The 20,246-nt window shown below is 44.4% G+C and overlaps 2 protein-coding genes across 6 annotated transcripts in view; one reads left to right on the forward strand and one right to left on the reverse strand.

Annotated features, from left to right (window-relative positions):
* Positions 1–13,228, forward strand: part of TUBGCP4 (tubulin, gamma complex associated protein 4) — a 42,076-nt gene extending 28,848 nt beyond the window's left edge. Inside the window, exons 10-18 of the mRNA XM_010836135.1 lie at positions 3,112–3,162; positions 3,577–3,682; positions 5,784–5,891; positions 6,307–6,445; positions 8,544–8,721; positions 9,143–9,277; positions 10,735–10,851; positions 11,471–11,610; positions 12,242–13,228. Of these exons, the coding sequence (XP_010834437.1) occupies positions 3,112–3,162; positions 3,577–3,682; positions 5,784–5,891; positions 6,307–6,445; positions 8,544–8,721; positions 9,143–9,277; positions 10,735–10,851; positions 11,471–11,610; positions 12,242–12,254 (987 nt within the window). The 3' untranslated portion in view covers positions 12,255–13,228. The remainder of the gene's footprint in view (positions 1–3,111; positions 3,163–3,576; positions 3,683–5,783; positions 5,892–6,306; positions 6,446–8,543; positions 8,722–9,142; positions 9,278–10,734; positions 10,852–11,470; positions 11,611–12,241) is intronic.
* Positions 13,229–13,925: 697 nt separating this feature from the next.
* TP53BP1 (tumor protein p53 binding protein 1) overlaps positions 13,926–20,246 on the reverse strand; it is a 68,111-nt gene continuing 61,790 nt past the window's right edge. For 4 of the 5 annotated variants that reach the window (XM_010836143.1, XM_010836142.1, XM_010836144.1 and 1 more), the window contains 5 exons: positions 19,457–19,672; positions 15,964–16,058; positions 15,298–15,497; positions 14,653–14,798; positions 13,926–14,278 (listed from right to left, as the gene is read on the reverse strand). In XM_010836143.1, the coding sequence (XP_010834445.1) occupies positions 14,091–14,278; positions 14,653–14,798; positions 15,298–15,497; positions 15,964–16,058; positions 19,457–19,672 (845 nt within the window). In that variant the 3' untranslated portion in view covers positions 13,926–14,090. The remainder of the gene's footprint in view (positions 14,279–14,652; positions 14,799–15,297; positions 15,498–15,963; positions 16,059–19,456; positions 19,673–20,246) is intronic. The other variant, XM_010836145.1, reaches the window with a different exon arrangement.

Genomic DNA, 20,246 nt, shown 5'->3' on the forward strand with positions numbered 1-20,246 from the left:
CTCCAACACCACAGTTCAAAAGCATCAATTCTTCGGTGCTCAGCCTTCTTCACAGTCCAACTCTCACATCCATACATGACCACTGGAAAAACCATAGCCTTGACTAGACGGACCTTTGTTGGCAAAGTAATGTCTCTGCTTTTGAATATGCTATCTAGGTTGGTCATAAAGGAGTAAGCGTCTTTTAATTTCATGGCTGCAGTCACCATCTGCAGTGATTTTGGAGCCCAGAAAAACAAAGTCTGACATTGTTTCCACTATTTCCCCACCTATTTCCCACAGAGTGATGAGACCGGATGCCATGATCATTGTTTTCTGAATGTTAAGCTTTAAACCAACTTTTTCACTCTCCACTTTCACTTTCATCAAGAGTCTTTTTAGTTCCTTTTCACTTTCTGCCATAAGGGTGGTTTCATCTGCATATCTGAGGTTATTGATATTTCTCCCAGCAATCTTGATTCCAGTTTGTGTTTCTTCCAGTCCAGCGTTTTTCATGATGTACTCTGCATATAAGTTAAATAAACAGGGTGATAATATACAGCCTTCACGTACTCCTTTCCTTATTTGGAACCAGTCTGTTGTTCCATGTCCAGTTCTAACTGTTGCTTCCTGACCTGCATACAGGTTTCCTCAAGAGGCAGGTCAGGTGGTCTGGTATTCCCATCTCTTGAAGAATTCTCCACAGTTTATTGTGATCCACACAGTCAAAGGCTTTGGCATAGTCAATAAAGCAGAAGTAGATGTTTTTCTGGAACTCTCTTGCTTTTTCCATGATCCAGCGGATGTTGGCAATTTGATCTCTGGTTCCTCTGCCTTTTCTAAAACCAGGTTGAACATCTGGAAGTTCACGGTTCACATATTGCTGAAGCCTGGCTTGGAGAATTTTGAGCATTACTTTACTAGCGTGTGAGATGAGTGCAATTGTGCAGTAGTTTGAGCATTCTTTGGCATTGCCTTTCTTTGGGATTGCAATGAAAACACCTTTTCCAGTCCTGTGGCCACTGCTGAGTTTTCCAAATTTGCTGGCATATTGAGTGGAGCACTTTCACAGCATCATCTTTCAGGATTTGCAATAGCTCCACTGGAATTCCATCACGTCCACTAGCTTTGTTCGTAGTGATGCTTTCTAAGGCCCACTTGACTTCACATTCCAGGATGTCTGGCTCTAGATGAGTGATCACACCATCGTGATTATCTGGGTCGTGTCTCTTCATTCTCTTAAGAGGCTTTCAAAGAGCAAAAGGTGTTGATTTTGATTAAGTCTAGTTTATCAATTTCTATGTATTTTGTGGTTCATGCTTCTGGCATTGTGACTGAGAAACCTTTGCATAACCCAGTGTCACAAAATTTTTCTATTTTCTTTTAGAAAACTTATAGTATTTAGTTTCAATTAGGTTCATAATCATTTCTAATTAATTTTTGTATGTGGTACAAGGTATAGATCAAGTTTTAATTTTTTGTATATGGATATTCAGTTGATCCAACATCTTGGTTCTTTTTATGATTTATTTTTGTTTATTTATACTCCTGTTATCCTTGCCTCTTAAACATATTTATAAAGAGTATTTTAAATTTGGGGGAAAAGCAAGAGGAGGGTTCCTAGTGACCTGGTGGTTAGGATTCCAGAGCAAATAAACTGTGATGCAGTTGCAACAGAAGCCTTGGCCAATCTTTTGGAGAGTTCTGAAGCTAGAATGGCCCTTCCAGAGATGTCCCAAATTGAGGTTAGAGGGCTAGGCCATTGTACCTCTGCATCTATCAGAAATTGGTTCCTCAGGAGGGAACCATGGGCACGGTAGCTCCCTTTAGCCAAAAGTGCCAGTAACAGATAGTACTCTGAACAGCTGGCGTATGGAATGTCTCAGTATTACTGGGGAGATCTGGGTGGCTAACTATACTACCCCCTCAGGCAGTTCTAAAACTTCTCCAGTGTTATCTGCTGTTGCTGTTTAGTCGCTCAGTCTTGTCCAGCTCTTTGTGACCCTCTGAAATGTAGCCCACCAGTCTCCTCTGTCCATGGAATTCTCCAGGCAAGAATGTTGGAGTGGGTTGCCGTTTCTTTGTTCAGGGGATCTCCTGACCCAGGGATTGAACCCACATCTTCTGCATTAGCAGGCAGATTCCACGACTGAGCCACCTGGGAAGCCCATGTCTGTCTAGTCTGTCACACCTCTTTTACACCTCCCGGGTCTAATTACTTTGACCTGTGTGCACACATTCCCCTGGGGAGGTCAGCTGTTGTGTATTGGAGAAGGGCCTAGTCTGTGTCAGTTCCAGTGAGAGAGGGCAGAGAGTAGGAACACCCAGGTAGGGATTCCAGGCACACTGAATCAACACCAATCACATCACTGGGCAAATCCTAGTAAGGATCCTTTGATGCGGTAATGGCCATGTAGTGGATTTTTTATATTCATCATCAAGCTTGCCAAATTCTCTTACTAGTTCTAATAGTTTATGTCAGTTCTCTTGGACTCTCTGCAGGTAGTGATATTATCTGACAATAGTAAGTTTTGTTTCTTCCTTTTCAATTATTTTTTTTTTCCCCATATTAGCAAATCTTTAGTACAATATTGAATGACTTTAAAAGGAATTTCTTCTAATGTTTTGCTGTGAAATAGGTTGTTAGCTGTGGGATTTTGGTATATACCCTTTATCAGAATAAAAAGATTTCCTTCTAATCTTTGCTTTCTAAAACTATCAACAGATGTTTTATCAAATGCTTTTTCTGCATCTGTTGAGGCAATCATGGTTTTTCTTTTTTAATCTTTAATATAGTTATTAAAGTTATTAACTTTAATAAGTTATATTCATATTAAAATTTTTTTTGAGATTGAAAAACATCAAAGTTAAACATTTGAGCCATTTAAAAATAGGCAGGTTCACTTTTTTTTTAATGTTCACAATGTTATACAACCATCACCACTGTCTAATTCCAGAGTATTTCCATCTCATATTTTCTTACCTTTTAAACTTTTATTTCTGGGATTAACCCAGTGTGGTCATGGTATGTATACTTTTTTCAATACATTGCTGGATTTTCACAGAACCATTCTTTGTAGGAGTTTTCATTGTAATGAAACTTTGACCCTGTATTGTTGGTTCTTCTCACAGCATCTCTGGAAGCTGATGGTGGAAGAGTCAGATTTACTGGGTCAGCTGAAGGTAATAGCTTAGCTCTTCTTTTAACTCTTAAAATGATGCTGGTGGTCAATGCCTTTATTCTCCAGCCTCTTCTGAGGGCACTGGTTGCCTATCCTGACTTCTAGAGTGGCTTTTTATGTCCTCATCCAGGTGGGTGGGCAAACTCCATCTAACACTACAGATTTACTCTAGCACAAAGCTTCGGCTGTTTACTTTCTTCTGGCATAATTGTGTTTTTATTGAATAAATAAGATCAAAGACATGCCAGTCACCCATTACCAAGTATGCTCCTTTAAAATGCCAAAACCCTATGTCCTTTTGTAAGCTGGAGTGAAACAGATGAAACTTGAAATTATATGCATAAATCTCTTAGGATAGTGAAGAGCTCCTGGCCTTGCTGGTTTACTGAATTAAAAATTGAAATTCTTTCTGCAGATCATTAAAGACTTTTACCTTCTGGGACGTGGAGAACTGTTTCAGGCCTTCATTGATACAGCTCAACACATGTTAAAAACACCACCCACTGCAGTAACTGAACATGGTAATCACCCTGGGGCCTGAGAATTACCAGCTTACTGAAGTCCCAGGGCTATAGGGGATGGCTTAGCTTGCTGCTGAACCATTTAGATCTGGTCCACATTTAAAGTAGCCTGGTGAGTTAAGAGTGTTTCCAAAGATAGAAGGCTGCTCAGGTATGCTCACACTGTTGTCACTGGGAACAGCCTCAGCTCGTGACCCTTCCTGGAAGAGGCGGTACAAGCCTTCAAACGAATTGTTCAGTTCATCTCATCAGATTATAGCCATATATTTCTTTAAGTCTGTATTGAATTTGTGACAATATTGCTTCTGTTTTGTTTTTTTAGCCTGGAGGCATGTGGGATCTGAGCTCCCTTACTGGGGATCAAACCTGCATCCCCTGCATTGGAAGATAAAGTCTTAACCACTGGGCCACTGGGGAAGTCCCTGTAGCCATATATCTCTTAAGGGACATATTAGGACGTTTTGTTTTGGCTGAGCCATGCAGCATGCTGAAACTTAGTTCCTTGACCAAGGATTGATTGAACCCCTGGTCCCTTCATTGGGAATGCAGTCTTAACCACTGAACCACCCAGGAAGTCCCCATATTGGGACTTATTGCCCCTTGTTGTATTAGAACTGTTTAGGTTGTCAGTGATGGAAAATAACCTCGGTAGAAGAGGGGAATTTATTTGCTATTGTATCTGTAACTCCAGTGGGAAAGGGTATTTGTTGTTGTTTTAATCACTAAGTCATGTCTCTTTTGTGACCCCATGGACTGTAGCCCACCAGGTTCCTCTGTCCAAGGGATTTTCCAGGCAGGAATACTGGAGTGGGTTGCCATTTCCTTTTCTAGGGGATCTTCCTGACCCAGGGCTCAAACCAGTGTCTCCTGCATTGAAAGGCAGATTCTTTACCACCGGGCCAATGAGGAAGCCCATGGGGATGTAGCTGGGCCTAAGAACCAGGGACTGCCAGGATTCTCTCACTGCTAGGATTGTCTGTGCCTCTTGTGTTCTGATTGCCTTCCAGTCCCTTGTGGCCACATGGCCACCAGCAGCTCCCAGGAACATAGCTCACAGCGTCTGCTGGGGGAGTCAAACCTGGTCTCTCTGGTAGCAGGTTAAAGGATTCCAGGGAAGGGGTTTTGATTAGTCCAACTAGATTGTACACCTGTCCCTGTATCAAAGAGGTCAGCCATGAAGATCTGTTTATTTGGGGACTTCCCTGCGGTCCAGTGGTTAAGATTCCATGCTTCCACTGCAGGGCTTACTGGTTTGATCCCTGGGGAACTAAAATCCCACATGGGTCACAGTGCAGCCAAAGAAAATGTCTCCTTCAATTAAGTGTTCACCCTTGACTGACAGGAAGGATAACCATTCCCATTTGAACTACATGAGAGTTGGGTAAGGCTGAGTGTCAAAAAAAAGGTGTGGGAGAGGTAGGAGAGAAAACAGGGTTACCATTTTTCTAGCTCTGTAAAACCGCAGATGTCCACTGTACTTACATAGGGCTTTCTAGGTTGCAGGTGTCAGAAAACTCAATTCAAATCCCATCCACTTCCAATTCAAATTCACTTAAGCAAAGGAAAAAAGAATTTATTGATTCTCATAATTGAAAAAGCCACAGGTATGATGTCTCTAGGCAGTTTGCTCCAAGGCTTACCTGGCGCCTTCAGGGCTTGGTGCCATTCCATCTTTCGCCTCTGCCTTTTCTTCTGAAACAGGTCTCCTCTGTATGGTAGCAAGATGGCCTGTAACCAAGTTCACATCTTACTGACTCCGTTTATCTCAAAAAAAAAAGAGCTGCCCTCTTTCAGAATCTGAATAGAACCTCTGGATTGGCCTGGCTTGGGTCATATTCCTATCCCTAAACAGCATAATGTAACAAGATAGCTCACCACTGGGTCACCAGCCCCCGCTGGAACTACATGGATTGTTCTGGGCCAGGGTGATTCCTCAGGGAAAACCAGGATGCTCTTATTAGCAAGAGGAGAAGGAACGCTTGCTAGTCAGCAAAAGCAGCTGCTATTAGAGCTGGGCGGGCTGGGGGAGAGATGGAAAGCCAGAGGAGCTGGGACGTGTGGCAGAGCCAGGCCTCCTCTTGGCCCGTGTCCTCCTTCGCAGACGTGAACGTGGCCTTCCAGCAGTCGGCGCACAAGGTGCTGCTAGACGACGACAACCTGCTCCCTCTGCTGCACCTGACGATCGAGTATCACGGCAAGGAGCACAAAGGTCTGCCTTGCTTTCACGCGCCTTCTCTGCTCCTACCGGTCGTTGTCTCTTCTGCTTCCATCCACTTCTGCAGAAACCATATAATTTTGTACCTCAGAAATCACCTAATCCAGCGCCCTAATTTTACACAAAAGGGAAGTCAAGAGATGCTAAGAGACAGCCAGGCCATGGTTTTGTTTTCGTCATGCTGCTGGAATGGTCTGTTTATTTATAGCCGCCATTCTTTACGGCTGAAAAAAGAACCCCTGTGAAAGATCTCCTGCGAGAACCCCGCACGGGCGTCTCCTTGCCCCCTACAAGTCCTTTTGTGTGCCCTCTCTGCTTCTCACACTGCCGGCTCAAGCGAGCACTCATCTCTCACCTTGTTGAAACTCTGGTTCTAGATGAGCAAAGTCATCTTCTCTGTTCTTAACAGATGCTCCTCAGGCAAGAGAAGGACCTTCTCGGGAAACTTCTCCGCGGGAAGCCCCAGCATCCGGCTGGGCGGCCCTGGGTCTCTCCTACAAAGTGCAGTGGCCACTACACATTCTCTTCACCCCTGCTGTCCTGGAAAAGTGAGTATTTCTGAGTTTCTCACAGGTAATGATTATCCAACTTAATTCCACGGAAGAAAGTATCAGGAGTAGAACTGGTGGGAGCGAGAGAGCCAGCCGACGCTTTAACAGTCTGTAAATCAGGGGCTGTGAACTCGGATGCCTTCAGGGGCCGGAGACAACACTAGAAAGTGAGGCTGTACGTGTGAGACGGCAGTGAATGCTGCAATGACTGGGAGGGTCAAACCCTTAAAACCTTTTTTTTTTTAATTGCAAAGTAAGGAGCAATTTGGGCTTCCCAGGCAGTGCAGTGATAAAAGAATCCACCTGCCAAAGCAGGAGACATGGGTTCATTCCTGGGTCGGGAAGATCCCCTGGATGACGAAATGGCAACCAACTCCGGTATTCTTGCCAGGGAAATCCCATAAACGGAGGAGCCTGGCTGGCAACAGCCCACGGGGTCGCAAAGAGCACGCACACAAGGAGCAATTTACAGGCTGCCAGTGTGTGGCCTCTCCTCCTCCCCATGCCTGTACGCAAGCCTCAACTTCTGGGGGCAGAGCAGCTTAGGGTACGAGACACTATAGACATACACTGCAAAGACAGAGCTGGTTCAGGGAGAAGACACAGAGCCACAGCCCGCCCAGGTGAGCTGCCCGGACTCTCCTGAGAGCACCTGTAGGTCCCAGTCCACTTTTCTCCTCACTTCATAGGCTCCTAACACCCTTGAAGAAATCAAGCTCAGAAGTATTTTCTTAAACATTTTATTATGAAAATTCCCGAATGTAAACAAAAGTATGGGCTGTAACAAACTCCCACAGACACAGCGTCTATCTCCAGTAACCAGCCATGTCATGCTGTTTGATTCATCTCCTCTTTTTGGCCAGAGCCTTCTAAAGCAAATCCCAGTCATCATTTCACTCCACCACTATGCAATTCAAAAAAGGAACATTTTTTAACGTAACTACAATGCCATTATCACACCCAGTAAAAGTAACAATAGTTCCATATTGAAGTTTCCCTTCTTACCTAAAACTTGTCTTTCTATGGTTGGGTTTGTTCAAATCAGAATCCAAACAAGGTGTATGTACTATTTTCAGTACATTGTTCCATTAGAAATAAAAACGTTTTAAAGCCAGATGGAATCAGGTTCTTACGCAAGCCTCCCTGAGAATCGGTAAGAATAGGTAAATAAGCCTATTTCCACCAGGAACTGGCTGCTCTTCCCATGCATCTTCTCAAGACAGGACTCAGCGTCAGGCAGCTGCTTTGAGCTCAGTGAGGGGAGCCTTGACTTTTTTAACTGAAGTGGAGTTGGCTTACAGTGTTGTTAGTGTCAGGTGTACAGCAGTGATTCATATTTTTCGTATTCTTGTCTAGTACAGGCTTTTAAGATACTGAATAGTTCCCTGTACTATACAGCAGGACCTTGTCTGTTTTGTATACAGCAGTGAGCATCTGTTAATCCTACCCTCCTCATTTATTCCCCCCTCCCCAGGGGGCCCTTAATTTTCTCTCTCTCCTGGTCTTCAGGGAGAATCACAGTAACCAAAATCCTTGGTTCCCAGCACATTCTTATTGGTCCATGCAAGGCCCTCCTCCCCTCCTTCTTACACACAACATAAAACCACTTCTAGAAGAAAATCTACTGCACTGACCCTAATGTCTGTCTACCTGTGTGGACCTTCTCAGCCCTGCTCCCTTGCCTCCCTCAGCCCTAAGTGACCACTATCCTAAACGCAATGTTTTCTATCGTGTTTATAGTTTTATAACATCTAAATATGTTCCCCCAAAGTACATTTTTTCTACTTAATTGGTTTTAAGCATTACCAAAAAGATATCAGGTTATATGTAGTCTGTGAATAAAAAAGGGAAACTGAAAAATCCTATCACTTGGGAGTCATTTTCTAATGTACAGCTAAAGTTTTTTTCATTTTGATGGCTGTGCAATTTTCCATCATAGAAATAAACCAGTTTCCCTGATCACGTTTCTAGCCATTCTGATGTCCTTCTTGCCTTCTGGGGACAGGTGGGTGGCACAGAGTCCTAGGGTCTGTCACGTGGGCGGAGGTGGGGGGGCGTGACGTTTTATCTTGAATGGTCTGGTGTTCCCGTCCAGGTACAACGTCGTTTTCAAGTACTTGCTGAGTGTGCGCCGGGTGCAAGCCGAGCTGCAGCACTGCTGGGCCCTACAGATGCAGCGCAAGCACCTCAAGTCCAACCAGAGCGACGCAGTCAAGTGGCGCCTCAGAAACCGCATGGCATTCTTGGTGGATAACCTGCAGTACTACCTCCAGGTCTGCATTGTGGGATAAGAAAGGGGTAGGAAAAAAACCCAGGTTGGCAGGAGTCGCTGAAGAAGAATCCTGCACTTGGTGAAAAACTGGGGTCTGAAAATCCGTGGATTATATCACTAGGGCTGTTTCTTGGGGGGCATTTTAGAGGAAAGTAGAAATAAGGACCTTGACTCCTCATTCTCCTTCATCCACTCAACAGTCATGCTGTACATGCCTGTTGAACCTAGTTTGCTGTAACTTTTGGGATCCCACAGGACTTAACCAAGTCAATCAGTGGAGGGAATGAGGGATAGGAGGGATCTGCCAAGACACTGGAGGTTGGTAGGGACAAAGAATTTCTATTTCATCGCTCAGGCACCTTAATGTCCTTGAGTCCTTAGACTGAGCAGGGTACTAAAATGATTTGTGTAACTGTCTTAAGGTAGATGTGCTGGAGTCTCAGTTCTCACAGCTGCTTCATCAAATCAATTCGACCCGAGACTTTGAAAGCATCCGATTGGCTCACGACCACTTCCTGAGCAATCTGCTGGCCCAATCCTTTATCTTGTTGAAACCTGTAAGTAGAGCTGGCTGCTTCTAGCCTGATCACTTAGACACTTTGACTTGCCAGGATAGGGGGAACTGTCATTCAGCAGCTTTGTGGTCTCTGTCTAAACATTTTTAACAGTTTACAATGGACAAAAACTAAGAGGGAATACTAAAAAGGAACTTAAAATGTCTGAATTTCTGAAATATTATACCATAGGACCTGGTGAGCAGCTATAGATAATATATGCTTACCCCTCAGAAGGAAAGATTTTTGTTTCTTGTGGCATGCGGGCTCTTAGTTCCCCAACCAGAGATCAAACCTGTGCCCCCGCTGTGGTGGAAGTGCAAAGTCCTAACCACTGGCCTGCCAGGGAAGTCCCAAGACCAAGAAGAATTTAAAGAAATTTTTAAAAAGCTTTTATGACACCATAGAAAGACTAATGAAAAGCACATAGAGTTTACTTTCTTAGCAACCTTTTGGATCAGGATGGACCAGTTTGGAACTTGTTTTCAGACAGCTAGAGTAGTGTTGTCTCTTACGTGTGTGTGTGTGTGCCTGTGTACATACATATATCGTGTATCTCCTTTAGGGAGGTTATCCTCAACCTTGGCTCCACATGAGAATCTGGGAGCTTTTTTAAAAAAAAAATCTAGGCCCCAGAGCACTTACATTAGTAGAACCCAGGTTCCAGTTGGCACCAGTCTTAGAAAGCGCACAAGCTGATTCCAGTTCAAGGATAAAAAAGGCAAAATGATTAAAAGGACCCCTAGTAGGGTTTTGTTTTCCTAGTACTTTCTGATAGAATAGTTATGCCTTATCTCTGACGGGAGCTAATCGGTCTTCCTCAGTCACACTCTTTTGTTTTGGTATTTGGGGCCATTTTTAAAGGAGAGTGAGCTCTATAGATGCCACTCTAGAGGGTTCTGTGAACTGGAAACCACCGAGAACCACTGTGACAGGGAGACTGTCCTTAGGTGGTATGAGCGTCCTTGGGGAAAAGCAGAGTATCAGAGCAGGTGATCATCAGCAAATATTTATTGAGTGCTTACTGTATGCAAGGCACTGGGGATACAAAGAGGTATACGTCGTGGCTCTGCCCTTAAGGAGCTCACAATCTAGTTGGAGAAACAGGACTTACATACATCACAGATCAGTAACAACACGGGGGCCTGAATAAACGCCAAGTGAACAGTACACATAATACAGAGAGGGAAGCAAGGGGTTGCTCAAGGCTGCAGTGGGGACGGGGGCGCCGCGGGGACGGGTACAAGCAGAGTGCCCCAGGCACGGGAGCAGCACTCAAAGCAAGCTCAGCCTGGCGCACACTTGTGGGTCCGAGAGACGACGACGGATTTATTGTGGCGCAGGTGAGGTTTCGTGCAGGGTCTTTGCCCACAAGGTGGGAACAGGTTAGCTCTTATTGTCCCGAATCTTTCACAGATGTGTCTCCCTTTTTCTCCTAATGCCAACTGTTTCCTGGGTAGGTGTTTCACTGCCTGAATGAAATCTTAGATCTCTGCCACAGCTTCTGCTCACTGGTCAGTCAGAACCTGGGCCCACTGGATGAGCGTGGGGCTGCCCAGCTCAGCATCCTGGTAAAGGTGAGTCAGCCTGGCCACTGGCCGGGTGTAGCCCCGTCCAAGGGACACAGGTGGTTCTGCACGTGGGGGATCACGGTCTTTTCCCCAGTACACACACACGCAAATAACAAGATACAAAGGTAAAAAATGTTCTATCAGTTTTTGAAGCAGGTATGTATGTGCTGCTTTGGTGTTCAAATGCAGTTAAGCCCCAAATGGTTTATGAAGCCACCAGATACACACTGGTTTTGTTCCTGCTTTCTAACATTCAACCTCCTTACTTCCTTGAACTAAACCCCCTATTTCACCGAGATTATAATTATCTGCCTGTAGCACAGGCAGGTCTATGTTATCTGAAAACACAGGTTCTCGCCAGCCCAGTACACAGCAGAATATACTCATTTAAAGCTGGCTGCTAAATTCCTACTGAGAATGAGAGTACTTTCATAGGAAATTCTGTGTTCTGTGGACTCAGTACAAAGAATTCATTTTTGGAGTCGAGAAATGGGACTGTCGGCAGGCCAGTTAGTGCTGTAGGATTTTCAGGAAGACTTTTCCAACACATCCCCTTTGCCCCCTTCATCCACATGGGCTGGCAGATCTAAGAGGAGTGACACAGCCTGAGCCCTTCTCTCTGCAGGGTTTTAGCCGTCAGTCTTCACTCCTGTTCAAGATTCTCTCCAGTGTTCGCAATCATCAGATCAATTCGGATTTGGCTCAGCTACTCTTACGACTAGATTATAACAAATATTACCCCCAGGCTGGTGGCACTCTGGGCAGGTAAGAACAACCGCCTCTGGGGCGCTCAGTGGATTGTGTGTGGCTTTTTAACAAATTGTAGAATTCCAGAGTTGGAAAGAGACTTTAGCCATTATCTAGTCCAAAGAAAGAAAGCAAGGCTTGGAGAAGAAAGAAAGCAAGGCTTGGAGAAGAAAAAGGCTGTGTCTGATCATCAGCAAAGATTATTTTCCAGTAGAAGTTTAAGTAAATACTTAAATTCCTGACACTGAGATGGACTTTAAATTCTTGGCTAAGTTGCGCACTGCTGTGCTGGGAGGCAGCATGGCTGCAGTTCCCAGTTCTGACGTGAGCCAGCTGCTCAGCCTTAATGCCCCTTACCCCCAGCCTCCTTGACCCTCAGAGCTTTTGCTTCTGAAAGGAGGGAACCACTGCTTCACACTCTAAACTTTTAAAAAATCATAGTGATAAAAAAAATCTAATAGATTCAGCGGTAGGTGGCTTCTCCAATGTCTGTCTCATTCAAAAAAGCACTTGCAGATTCCTCCTAAGTGATTTTAGCAAAAAGAGTTTTAAGATGAGATTGTCTAGATCACAGGTTGCCCCAATTCGTACTTTTTTGAAGAAAATCTTGGGAATGCATGATATATTGATGCAGCTTTTCTTTCTGTAGTTTCGGGATGTGAGAATTTCTGGTCCACAACCTGAAATAATCCCACTGCATTGTGACAGAAGATTCAAAACAAACATCCCCTTTCTCTCGCCGGCCTCCGTACATCTGCAGCTACTGGAAAAGCTCTGACTTCTCTCCTAGAAGCCATTACTGAACATCCACGGGTGCAAGTCCTTCCCCTGGTTCCTGTGTGGGAGGGGCCTCTGCCCCACCCCCGAGGAGTTCTCAACTCACCACGGAGGACTTGTAGCTTCGGCCCACCGCTGACGAGGCAAGGTCTGTTACGTTGGGAACGTTTGTTGGAGGTTACCTACTACATGCCTGGGTACTGTTCAAGCTTCGAAAGACAGCAGTAAGTTACACAGCTCAGAACATTATATGGCTCATGTGAAAAAGGAATTATAAATAGGTCAAATACTGGATGTTACCACTGAGCAAGAAAAACACCAGGTAAGCTAGGTTTCCCCACAGACCTCCTTTCCTCTTTCAGAAATTGAAATGGAGTCTCCCATCCTTAAGGGTCTTCAGCTGTGACTCTGAAGAATTCTACCAGTAACTTCCAGTTATTTCAGACTGTTAAGAAGGTAATTCTGCTGCTGACAATGTATTTTTTTAACAAAGGAAAAAGGTTCCTTAAGGAAAAAAAAATATTAAGATTTCGAATACTGAAAGATGCAGGTCTGATTATCCCTTATTAGAAGAACCACAGGAGTAATATGCGCAGCCATCACTGATAACCATCAATCTTCATATCAGTATGAGCCAAAATAAATATGCATTGGACAACTGCCTCCAAACTGAAAGGTAATTCTGGCTTCAGTGTGTAGCCACTCAATCTGGCCCTTGTCCATCCCTACATCTTCTACCACATATAGACGTTTATTCCCTGAAACTGTCAGCTAAAGACCCTTCCACTGCTGCCTCTGGAGCACAGGTTAGCATACTATGGCCAGCCTGTTTTTGTAAATAAAGTTTTATCGGCACACAGCCACATTCATTTGCTTACCTATTGTCTACGGTTGCTCTCATGCCATCATAGCAAAGGTGAGTAGTAGTGACACGCCAAATGGCCCACAAAGCCTAAAATATTTACCGTTTGCAGGGGGAAAAGAAGGTGTTAGAGATTTAAGCCTTGATTTAGAGAATGAGAAGACATTTAACAGGGATGATGCTAGAAGTAGAAAAGGAACAGCTTCCGACTGTGACAGTAATAAAATTCTGACCTCTGACTAGAGCTGCTAACATTTTCAAGTGTTACCACTGTTTCTCATGTTTATCCTTGCAGCAAGTCATCAAGTTTACAGGCACCAGCCATTCACAACAACTGGTCCTTTTTAGCTTTGAGAGTATAGCACCCACAAGTCAGCTGTAAGTAAATTCAACTCTAAAGAGATTTCTTTTTCACTGCCAGAAAACTAAGATATGTGCCCAATCCAACTCAGCTTTTGGGACAACTATAATCTGCGCCTATTATAAAATCAGATTTTGGGAAGTACTGAATTTTAGACAACCCAGATTAATCTTCTGACAGTGATACCACAGAAAACTATAAAAAATTCACTGTCTTTTCTTGACCCACTGTCCTACAGCAAACAAGTCCACTTGAAAACAGCAGTTACTGTGTTTGTCTTGCTATTTGTTCTGAGATTAAGCTCAAAGAAATGGATGAAGAAATCCCAGTTACTACAACCAAAGAGATTCAACATTTATTTTATCATAAAAGTCCAGCAAATAAAACTATATACAAGATCCATGCAAGGAATCCAGTTACACACAAGACACATTTAAAACCTGGTTAAAACACAATCGCCACAACAGCAGGGAATAAAACCGGTAAGACCAAGTATCCTTAGTGAGAAACATAATCGTGTTTATATTTTGGATGCTGCTTGAATCCAATCCTCTCCCCAACAATGAGGCACTGGATCACCCACTCTTGTGACACCACAGGGAGCTGCAACGCTTCAGCACACTTCAGCACCGAGGCTGGGCATGAGGGGTCCGTCACCACCACGTCAAACACCCCTAAAGCAATATCTGCAGGGGAAGGTGGACGAGGAAAGGAGACTCAATTTAGCCCTCCAGTAAAAAGACAGGTAAGCCTTCTCACCAGTATACCCCACTATGCCCAAATTAAATCCCTTCAAGTCAAACACGGTGCCACTGATCACAAGCACAGTGGAAAGCTGTGCTCACTGCACGCTGGCCTTCTGTTCAGCAAGTACACAGTGGACACCAAGAGGAGCACCAACAGCCCAGTGCTTCACTCACGGTGGCTCACCTCGTGAAAGCACTTATTTTTCTTCTCTTGGACTGACTTTGTGTGTTTCTGTCAGGCCTGAGACTTAGAGCACCAGGCCTCAGAGCTACAGACATCCTTGGCTCAATAACAACACACACTTTCCAGGTACCTTTGTTATGGGCACTTGAATGGTGCTGCTTCACAGAGGCTGCCCCCCCAGTCATGAGGATCTCGGACCAAAGCTCCAGGAAATTCTGCTGTTGGTCTGATACCAAGAGTACCTTCAGATTCTGGAAAGGGTTTTCACGGGGTTGCCTATGGAGGAGTCGGAGAAACAGCATGATAAATAATACCCAACAACAGCCTTTCTGCAGAGAGACTCGGGTACATGTGAATGCTTTCAAAAGCCCTGCTGAGGGTGTCACCCCCTTCCCTCTTTCTTTGAATGATGTGTCTTCTCTGGGATCCTGACCTTCTAATCTACCCCTTCTGATTTCCAGATTTATCCTGAGCCCCAAAAATCAGTCAAATCACGTTCCTGGGTCTATATTTTTAAGCTTAAAACTTAGTCCCCTCACCTGACAAGTTGAGAATATTGAATCTACATGAAAATCTCACATGTTTTTAAAAAGGTCCCTAACCATATACTCTAGGAAAACAAACTAAATTACAAAAATAATCTCAAACCCAAATTCTGTCATGTATCCTATGATTGTTCCAGTTTCTAGAAATACTTACTTTCCCACAGATTCTTCCCCTCTGGAAGCTTGCTATCTTCCTGTCTGCTGTTCTAGACAGGCTCACAACTACTCACCAATCCAGAATCCTTTGCTCCTCAAGGCTGTACCCAGCTGGCAGCAGGTAATTGCGGTAATTCTGGAGCTGGTTGGCATGGCAGCTGTCATGGACCCAAACATGAGACACACAAGGAATCCCACTGGCAAGGCACAGGAAGTACTTCCGGGTTCGACAATGCTGATCCGCAATTAGGAGACACTGGTAGGCTGTGTTACACTGGAAGAAAAGGCATAAAACCAGTGGGTCTGGTGATGACTATGGAAAGCTGCTTAACAGCTTCCTTAATGAGTCACAGAAAACAGAGTTGAACACCTCCCGATACTATCCAAAATGTGACTGAGTCTATTCTCCTACCCAAGCAGCTTCCTGCCTCACCTGCAGCTTTCTGGGGGTCTAAGTCCTCAAGGGACAACCACACCCCATATATTTAGCCAGTACCATGAAAAAGATTTCTGTTAAACACAAATTTTCATCTGCTTTTGTCCCAGCAACAGAACCAATGCTATTAAATGTAACCCAAGATTCTGACTTCTCTTCCTTGTACACAGTAAAAGTTCTATTTTATGCAACATTTTGGCAGTGTCTCAGTTCCCAAAATCTCTACCATCCAGCCGCTGCTCAGTCCAGCAAGTGGACTTGCATTACTGCCTCCCCTGGGAAGCTACACAAAGGAACGCCTTACCTGGGCTTCATTGAAGTCTTCGAGAATGTAGCCAGCTCCTGCTCGAAGCTGGCATTCTGTGTACTGCTTGTTGAAAGGAGGAATTTCTAAATATTCTATTAAAAAACATAACCAAGATGATAATCACTACCAGTTGGTTCATTTGCTACTTTGCTTCTTACTGTCCTCTTTCTTACTTCCCAGTTACTTCCACAATACTGTATCCCCAAAACAGGTAAAGGGCTTCCCCGTGGGCCAGAAAGACCTGTCACGAGGCCTATGAAATGCTGCTCAAAAAAGGGACAGGAGCAGGAAGGGTGGGGAAGATGAGAAATGGAGGCAGGTCCTAGACCTGAGAACAGCAAAGGTCTCTGCACTAAGATCGCGCCCAGGGACTGCGCCTGGGGACCAATGCACCCACTCCCCACCCTGCTGCCCTCCAGCCTGAGTAACCCTTACCATCAGCAAGTTCTTCCTGCTGTCTGCCCTAATCTCTCTTGCAGACTAAACCTATTTCCTCTAATTCTGCCTTCTGTGGAGATGAAGAATGGCCAATTAGCACTTTTTATAATAAAGCCTTCAAATGTGCCCTTCATCCACATTTTACTCCCTATCCAGTAAAACTCTGATAAACCAAAATGCTCAAAGAAAATGGGGTTTGTAAAATATAATTAACTGGAGGTTAGCCAGAAGGGCCTAATTCAACCTTTTATTGCAAACTATCTACCTCTGACGATCCTGAAGTAGCTCAGGACACTGAACATCAGTGACTGCTCTACATTCTTGAGAGTGAAGCAGAAGTTATGAGAGATGAGGCTGAAGCTGTAATGACCCTAGGCAATTAGAAATTGCTTCTTTTGACCAATATCTGAGACTTTTCTTGTCATCTGCTCCTCTCATATATAAATAATGCTTAAAAAAAAAAAAGACACGAGATTTTATTGAATTAGGAGCGTTTGGAGAAATTTAAGTTCTAATGGACTTATCACAAATAAAAAAAAAAAAATCAAATGTATAAAAAGTTCAGTGCCAGGACCACTCCCTCCCCCAACTCATACCTGAAGGAGAACCTGCTGGAACAGAACCCCCGCCACCAGAGGCCGCCCCACCCTTTGGGGCCCTCCCTGCCAGAGCTGCTCATGCAGTATTGAGGCCCCAAACCCAAGCCTCTGCTCAGGTCTGACTGACCAGCCTATTTGCTTCCATTGCTCTTTTCTTGATTGAGCATTCTCCATATTCTTGTCAGAATGAAAACTCAAACTAGAAACTCATTGGCTTTAAGAAACCCAGAATCCAGCAAGACTATTTCTCAGTTTTGCCCTGGCATCCTTGGCCCTTATCAATAAATCATGTCACACTTTTTGGCACCAACACTCTACTGCTGAGTCACTGCCAAGACCCCCAAGGTCCTTTATTTTTCTCAAGACTTCTATTTTATGTCTACTTATCTAGAACTGTTTCTAGTCCTGACCTGTTTAGCTTTTAATCCCCATCTGTATTTCCTGCATTTGTGTAATCAAATATTACCCTACCTCAGCAGTCCATTTCTAACTTTTCTCAGTTTGGATTTAATTTTATTTCTGACTGCATGAGTGGCCCTGGTCAATCAGAGGCTAAAATGAACAGATTTTTACTGCATCATTTGAATCAAGGATGAAGGTACCTAACTCTGAAGTCAATCCCTGATGGGTCCCTAATAATGTGCCACCTAACAAGATCAGATGCCGTATTCTTAACTCGTTACTAAATACGTCTCACAAGATGGATTCAAATATTTTACTGAGCTCCTGATACAAATAAAAGAGATTCCTGGTTATCTGCAAGACGTATCACATAGTTTCTTAAAAGCTAATTAGTAAAGGACTGTTCTGATACAAATGTCCCCTGCTTCCTGAGATCATGGAATCTCTAAAATATACTATATACCAAAAATATCAAAGATTCTGGTACTGCTGGAGCAATGTGTAAGGATAAAGGAGCAACATAAAGCAGACATTCATCGTAACTACATTTTCCACAACAAACATGGCCGGCTCCCTCTAAAAAAAAGGTCCAAATTCCTCCTCACTTGAGACAAAACCTATCCCTCACTCATGCTTTATAAGAATGAGATTAAAAATATTTGATATATCTGCAAGAGGGGATGGAAGGAATTCTCAGGTTTATAAGATCTCATGCAGGCTCACAGATTTTTAAGGAATCTGACAGTCTGCATCTCATACCAAAGCAAGTTTTCTTAGGCATTCTGTATCAATCAACAAAACATCTGGAGAGCTGCACTGTGAAGTCCCAGTCTAGGAAAGGGCTAGGAGCGTGCTGGAGAATGAAGATTAGAGTCCAGCAATATTGTGAAAGCAAAAGGAAACAAGACCACAAGCATGGTTCTGATGCCCTGACACACCCAATCACGATCCAAATCACACTAAATCCTTAGCTAGGAAACCCTTCACATACCTGAATTCTGTCTGAAAAACTAGGCCTAGATCACACTTACTCTTGAAACCCATCCACTGGACACGTGCTCTCACACCCTAAAGCCTCAATACTGATAACCATTTATGTATCTCCAGATAGTATACACTTCAACCGCAATTCCCTGACCACCCTCCCCATGTCCCCATACAGATCTCCACAGAGCTGTGGCTGGTGAGATGTAGTTTTGGTTAATTAGGAAAATCGGCCACACACCTGAAGTGCCAATCCCAGATCTGCAGCTGGTGCTGTCTTCTGATAACCATGTTCCCCAATTCGATTTCCCTCCTGCAAGGCCCAGCGCTGGTGAGCGGTCTAACTTATACAACATTGTTCCACTTGGAGTGTCAGCCCCGGCAGACACACACGGATACTGTGCTGCCGTCACTTAATTACAATGTATGTTTGTACCTGCCCAGCTTTCTCACCTGGATCACACACTCTAGACAGGTGAAATAATTTTTACCTCTCCCCACTGCAGCCTTCACTCAGACCCTAAGAGACAACCCAGATGCAATGTGTAAGGTTTAAGGTTGAAGAGACGTACAAGAGGTGAAAAGGCCTAGAGGCTGCTTCTCTGAAATCACCTGGGACCCTGAGCCCACCCTTCCTAGTCTGACACACAGACTCAAGGGAACGAACTTCATTCCCACATGTCTTCTTGGGCCCAGAGAAAACCAATGGGAAGGGTGGCAGGGCATTCAGAAATCTGACTGTACTGCACAAAATGGAGTTTAAGTCCCAAGTCCACCATTACTGTGGATAAAAAGCAATTATTTGACCGCTCCTAGCTTGTTTTCTCATCCGTAAAATGGATAAGACCTATCTCCCATCTGCCTCTCAAGGACTATTTTGAGGAACTGCTACGAGAAATTCTCTGAGAGTAGTCTATAAACCACAAAGCAAGCAGGGTTAAACTAGTTTCTCTGACTCTGACTCCAGTTGCCACGGGCCCTGCCTCCTCGACATGGTTCGTAAAGTGAATGGAAAGGAAGGACGAGCACATGGGTGTGAGAGCCCCCAGGGCTTCTTAGGGCCTTACCCTCCTCTTCCTCGCTGCTTCCTGTAGGACCATCTGGCAATTTGGAGCGGCTAGCCAACTTGTCGCTGGTCGTGGCCATGGTGAGGAGGAAGGCATAGCCCAGAAACAAGGTCTTGTTGAGGGGCAGAGGCCCTCTCTGCTCTTCCAGGGCAGAGGGCTCACCCAGGTTGTCGCCACTCTCACAGGGGCTCACAAACTCTCCTGCCCCCACCGCACCTGGGAAGGACAGAGGCACAGGGTACAGACCGTGGCCTGGGCACAACAGGGTGGGCAGGCAATGACTGCGGAACTTTTTTGAACTATTAACCAAAGACCATCCTATGGCCAACAACCTGAAAACAAACTCACAAGGCAGAGGGCAGTCCAGTGGTTAGAACTCCATGAATTCATTGCCAAGAGCCTGGTTTCAATCCCTGGTTGGGGAACTAAGATCCCGCAAGCCATGCCACTTGGCTCAAAAAAAATTTTGTTTTAACAGTGCAGAGGAATTCTATGTATTTAAATTTTACAGTCATAACAATGTATACATTGTTTTCCCAACTAGCACTGTTTTTATAGAGCCAAATCAAAAACTTCTGAAGTCACCTGAAGAAAAGGTGATTCTAACACAAAGTAAAAGTGAAAAATGACTGGAAACCTTCAGCCCACATTCCCTGCCTAGTGCTCTGAGGCAGCCTTTAAAAAGGTGGGTTCATTTAAAAGAAATGTCCCCAGCAGATACTCCCCCCGTCCCTGACCCTCACCAGAACAGTGCACAGAATCCTTGGTAATAAAGTGCTTTTACATGTCG

Source organism: Bison bison, unplaced genomic scaffold (genome assembly GCF_000754665.1).
Source record: "Bison bison bison isolate TAMUID 2011002044 unplaced genomic scaffold, Bison_UMD1.0 scf7180017864061, whole genome shotgun sequence".
NCBI lineage: Eukaryota > Metazoa > Chordata > Mammalia > Artiodactyla > Bovidae > Bison > Bison bison.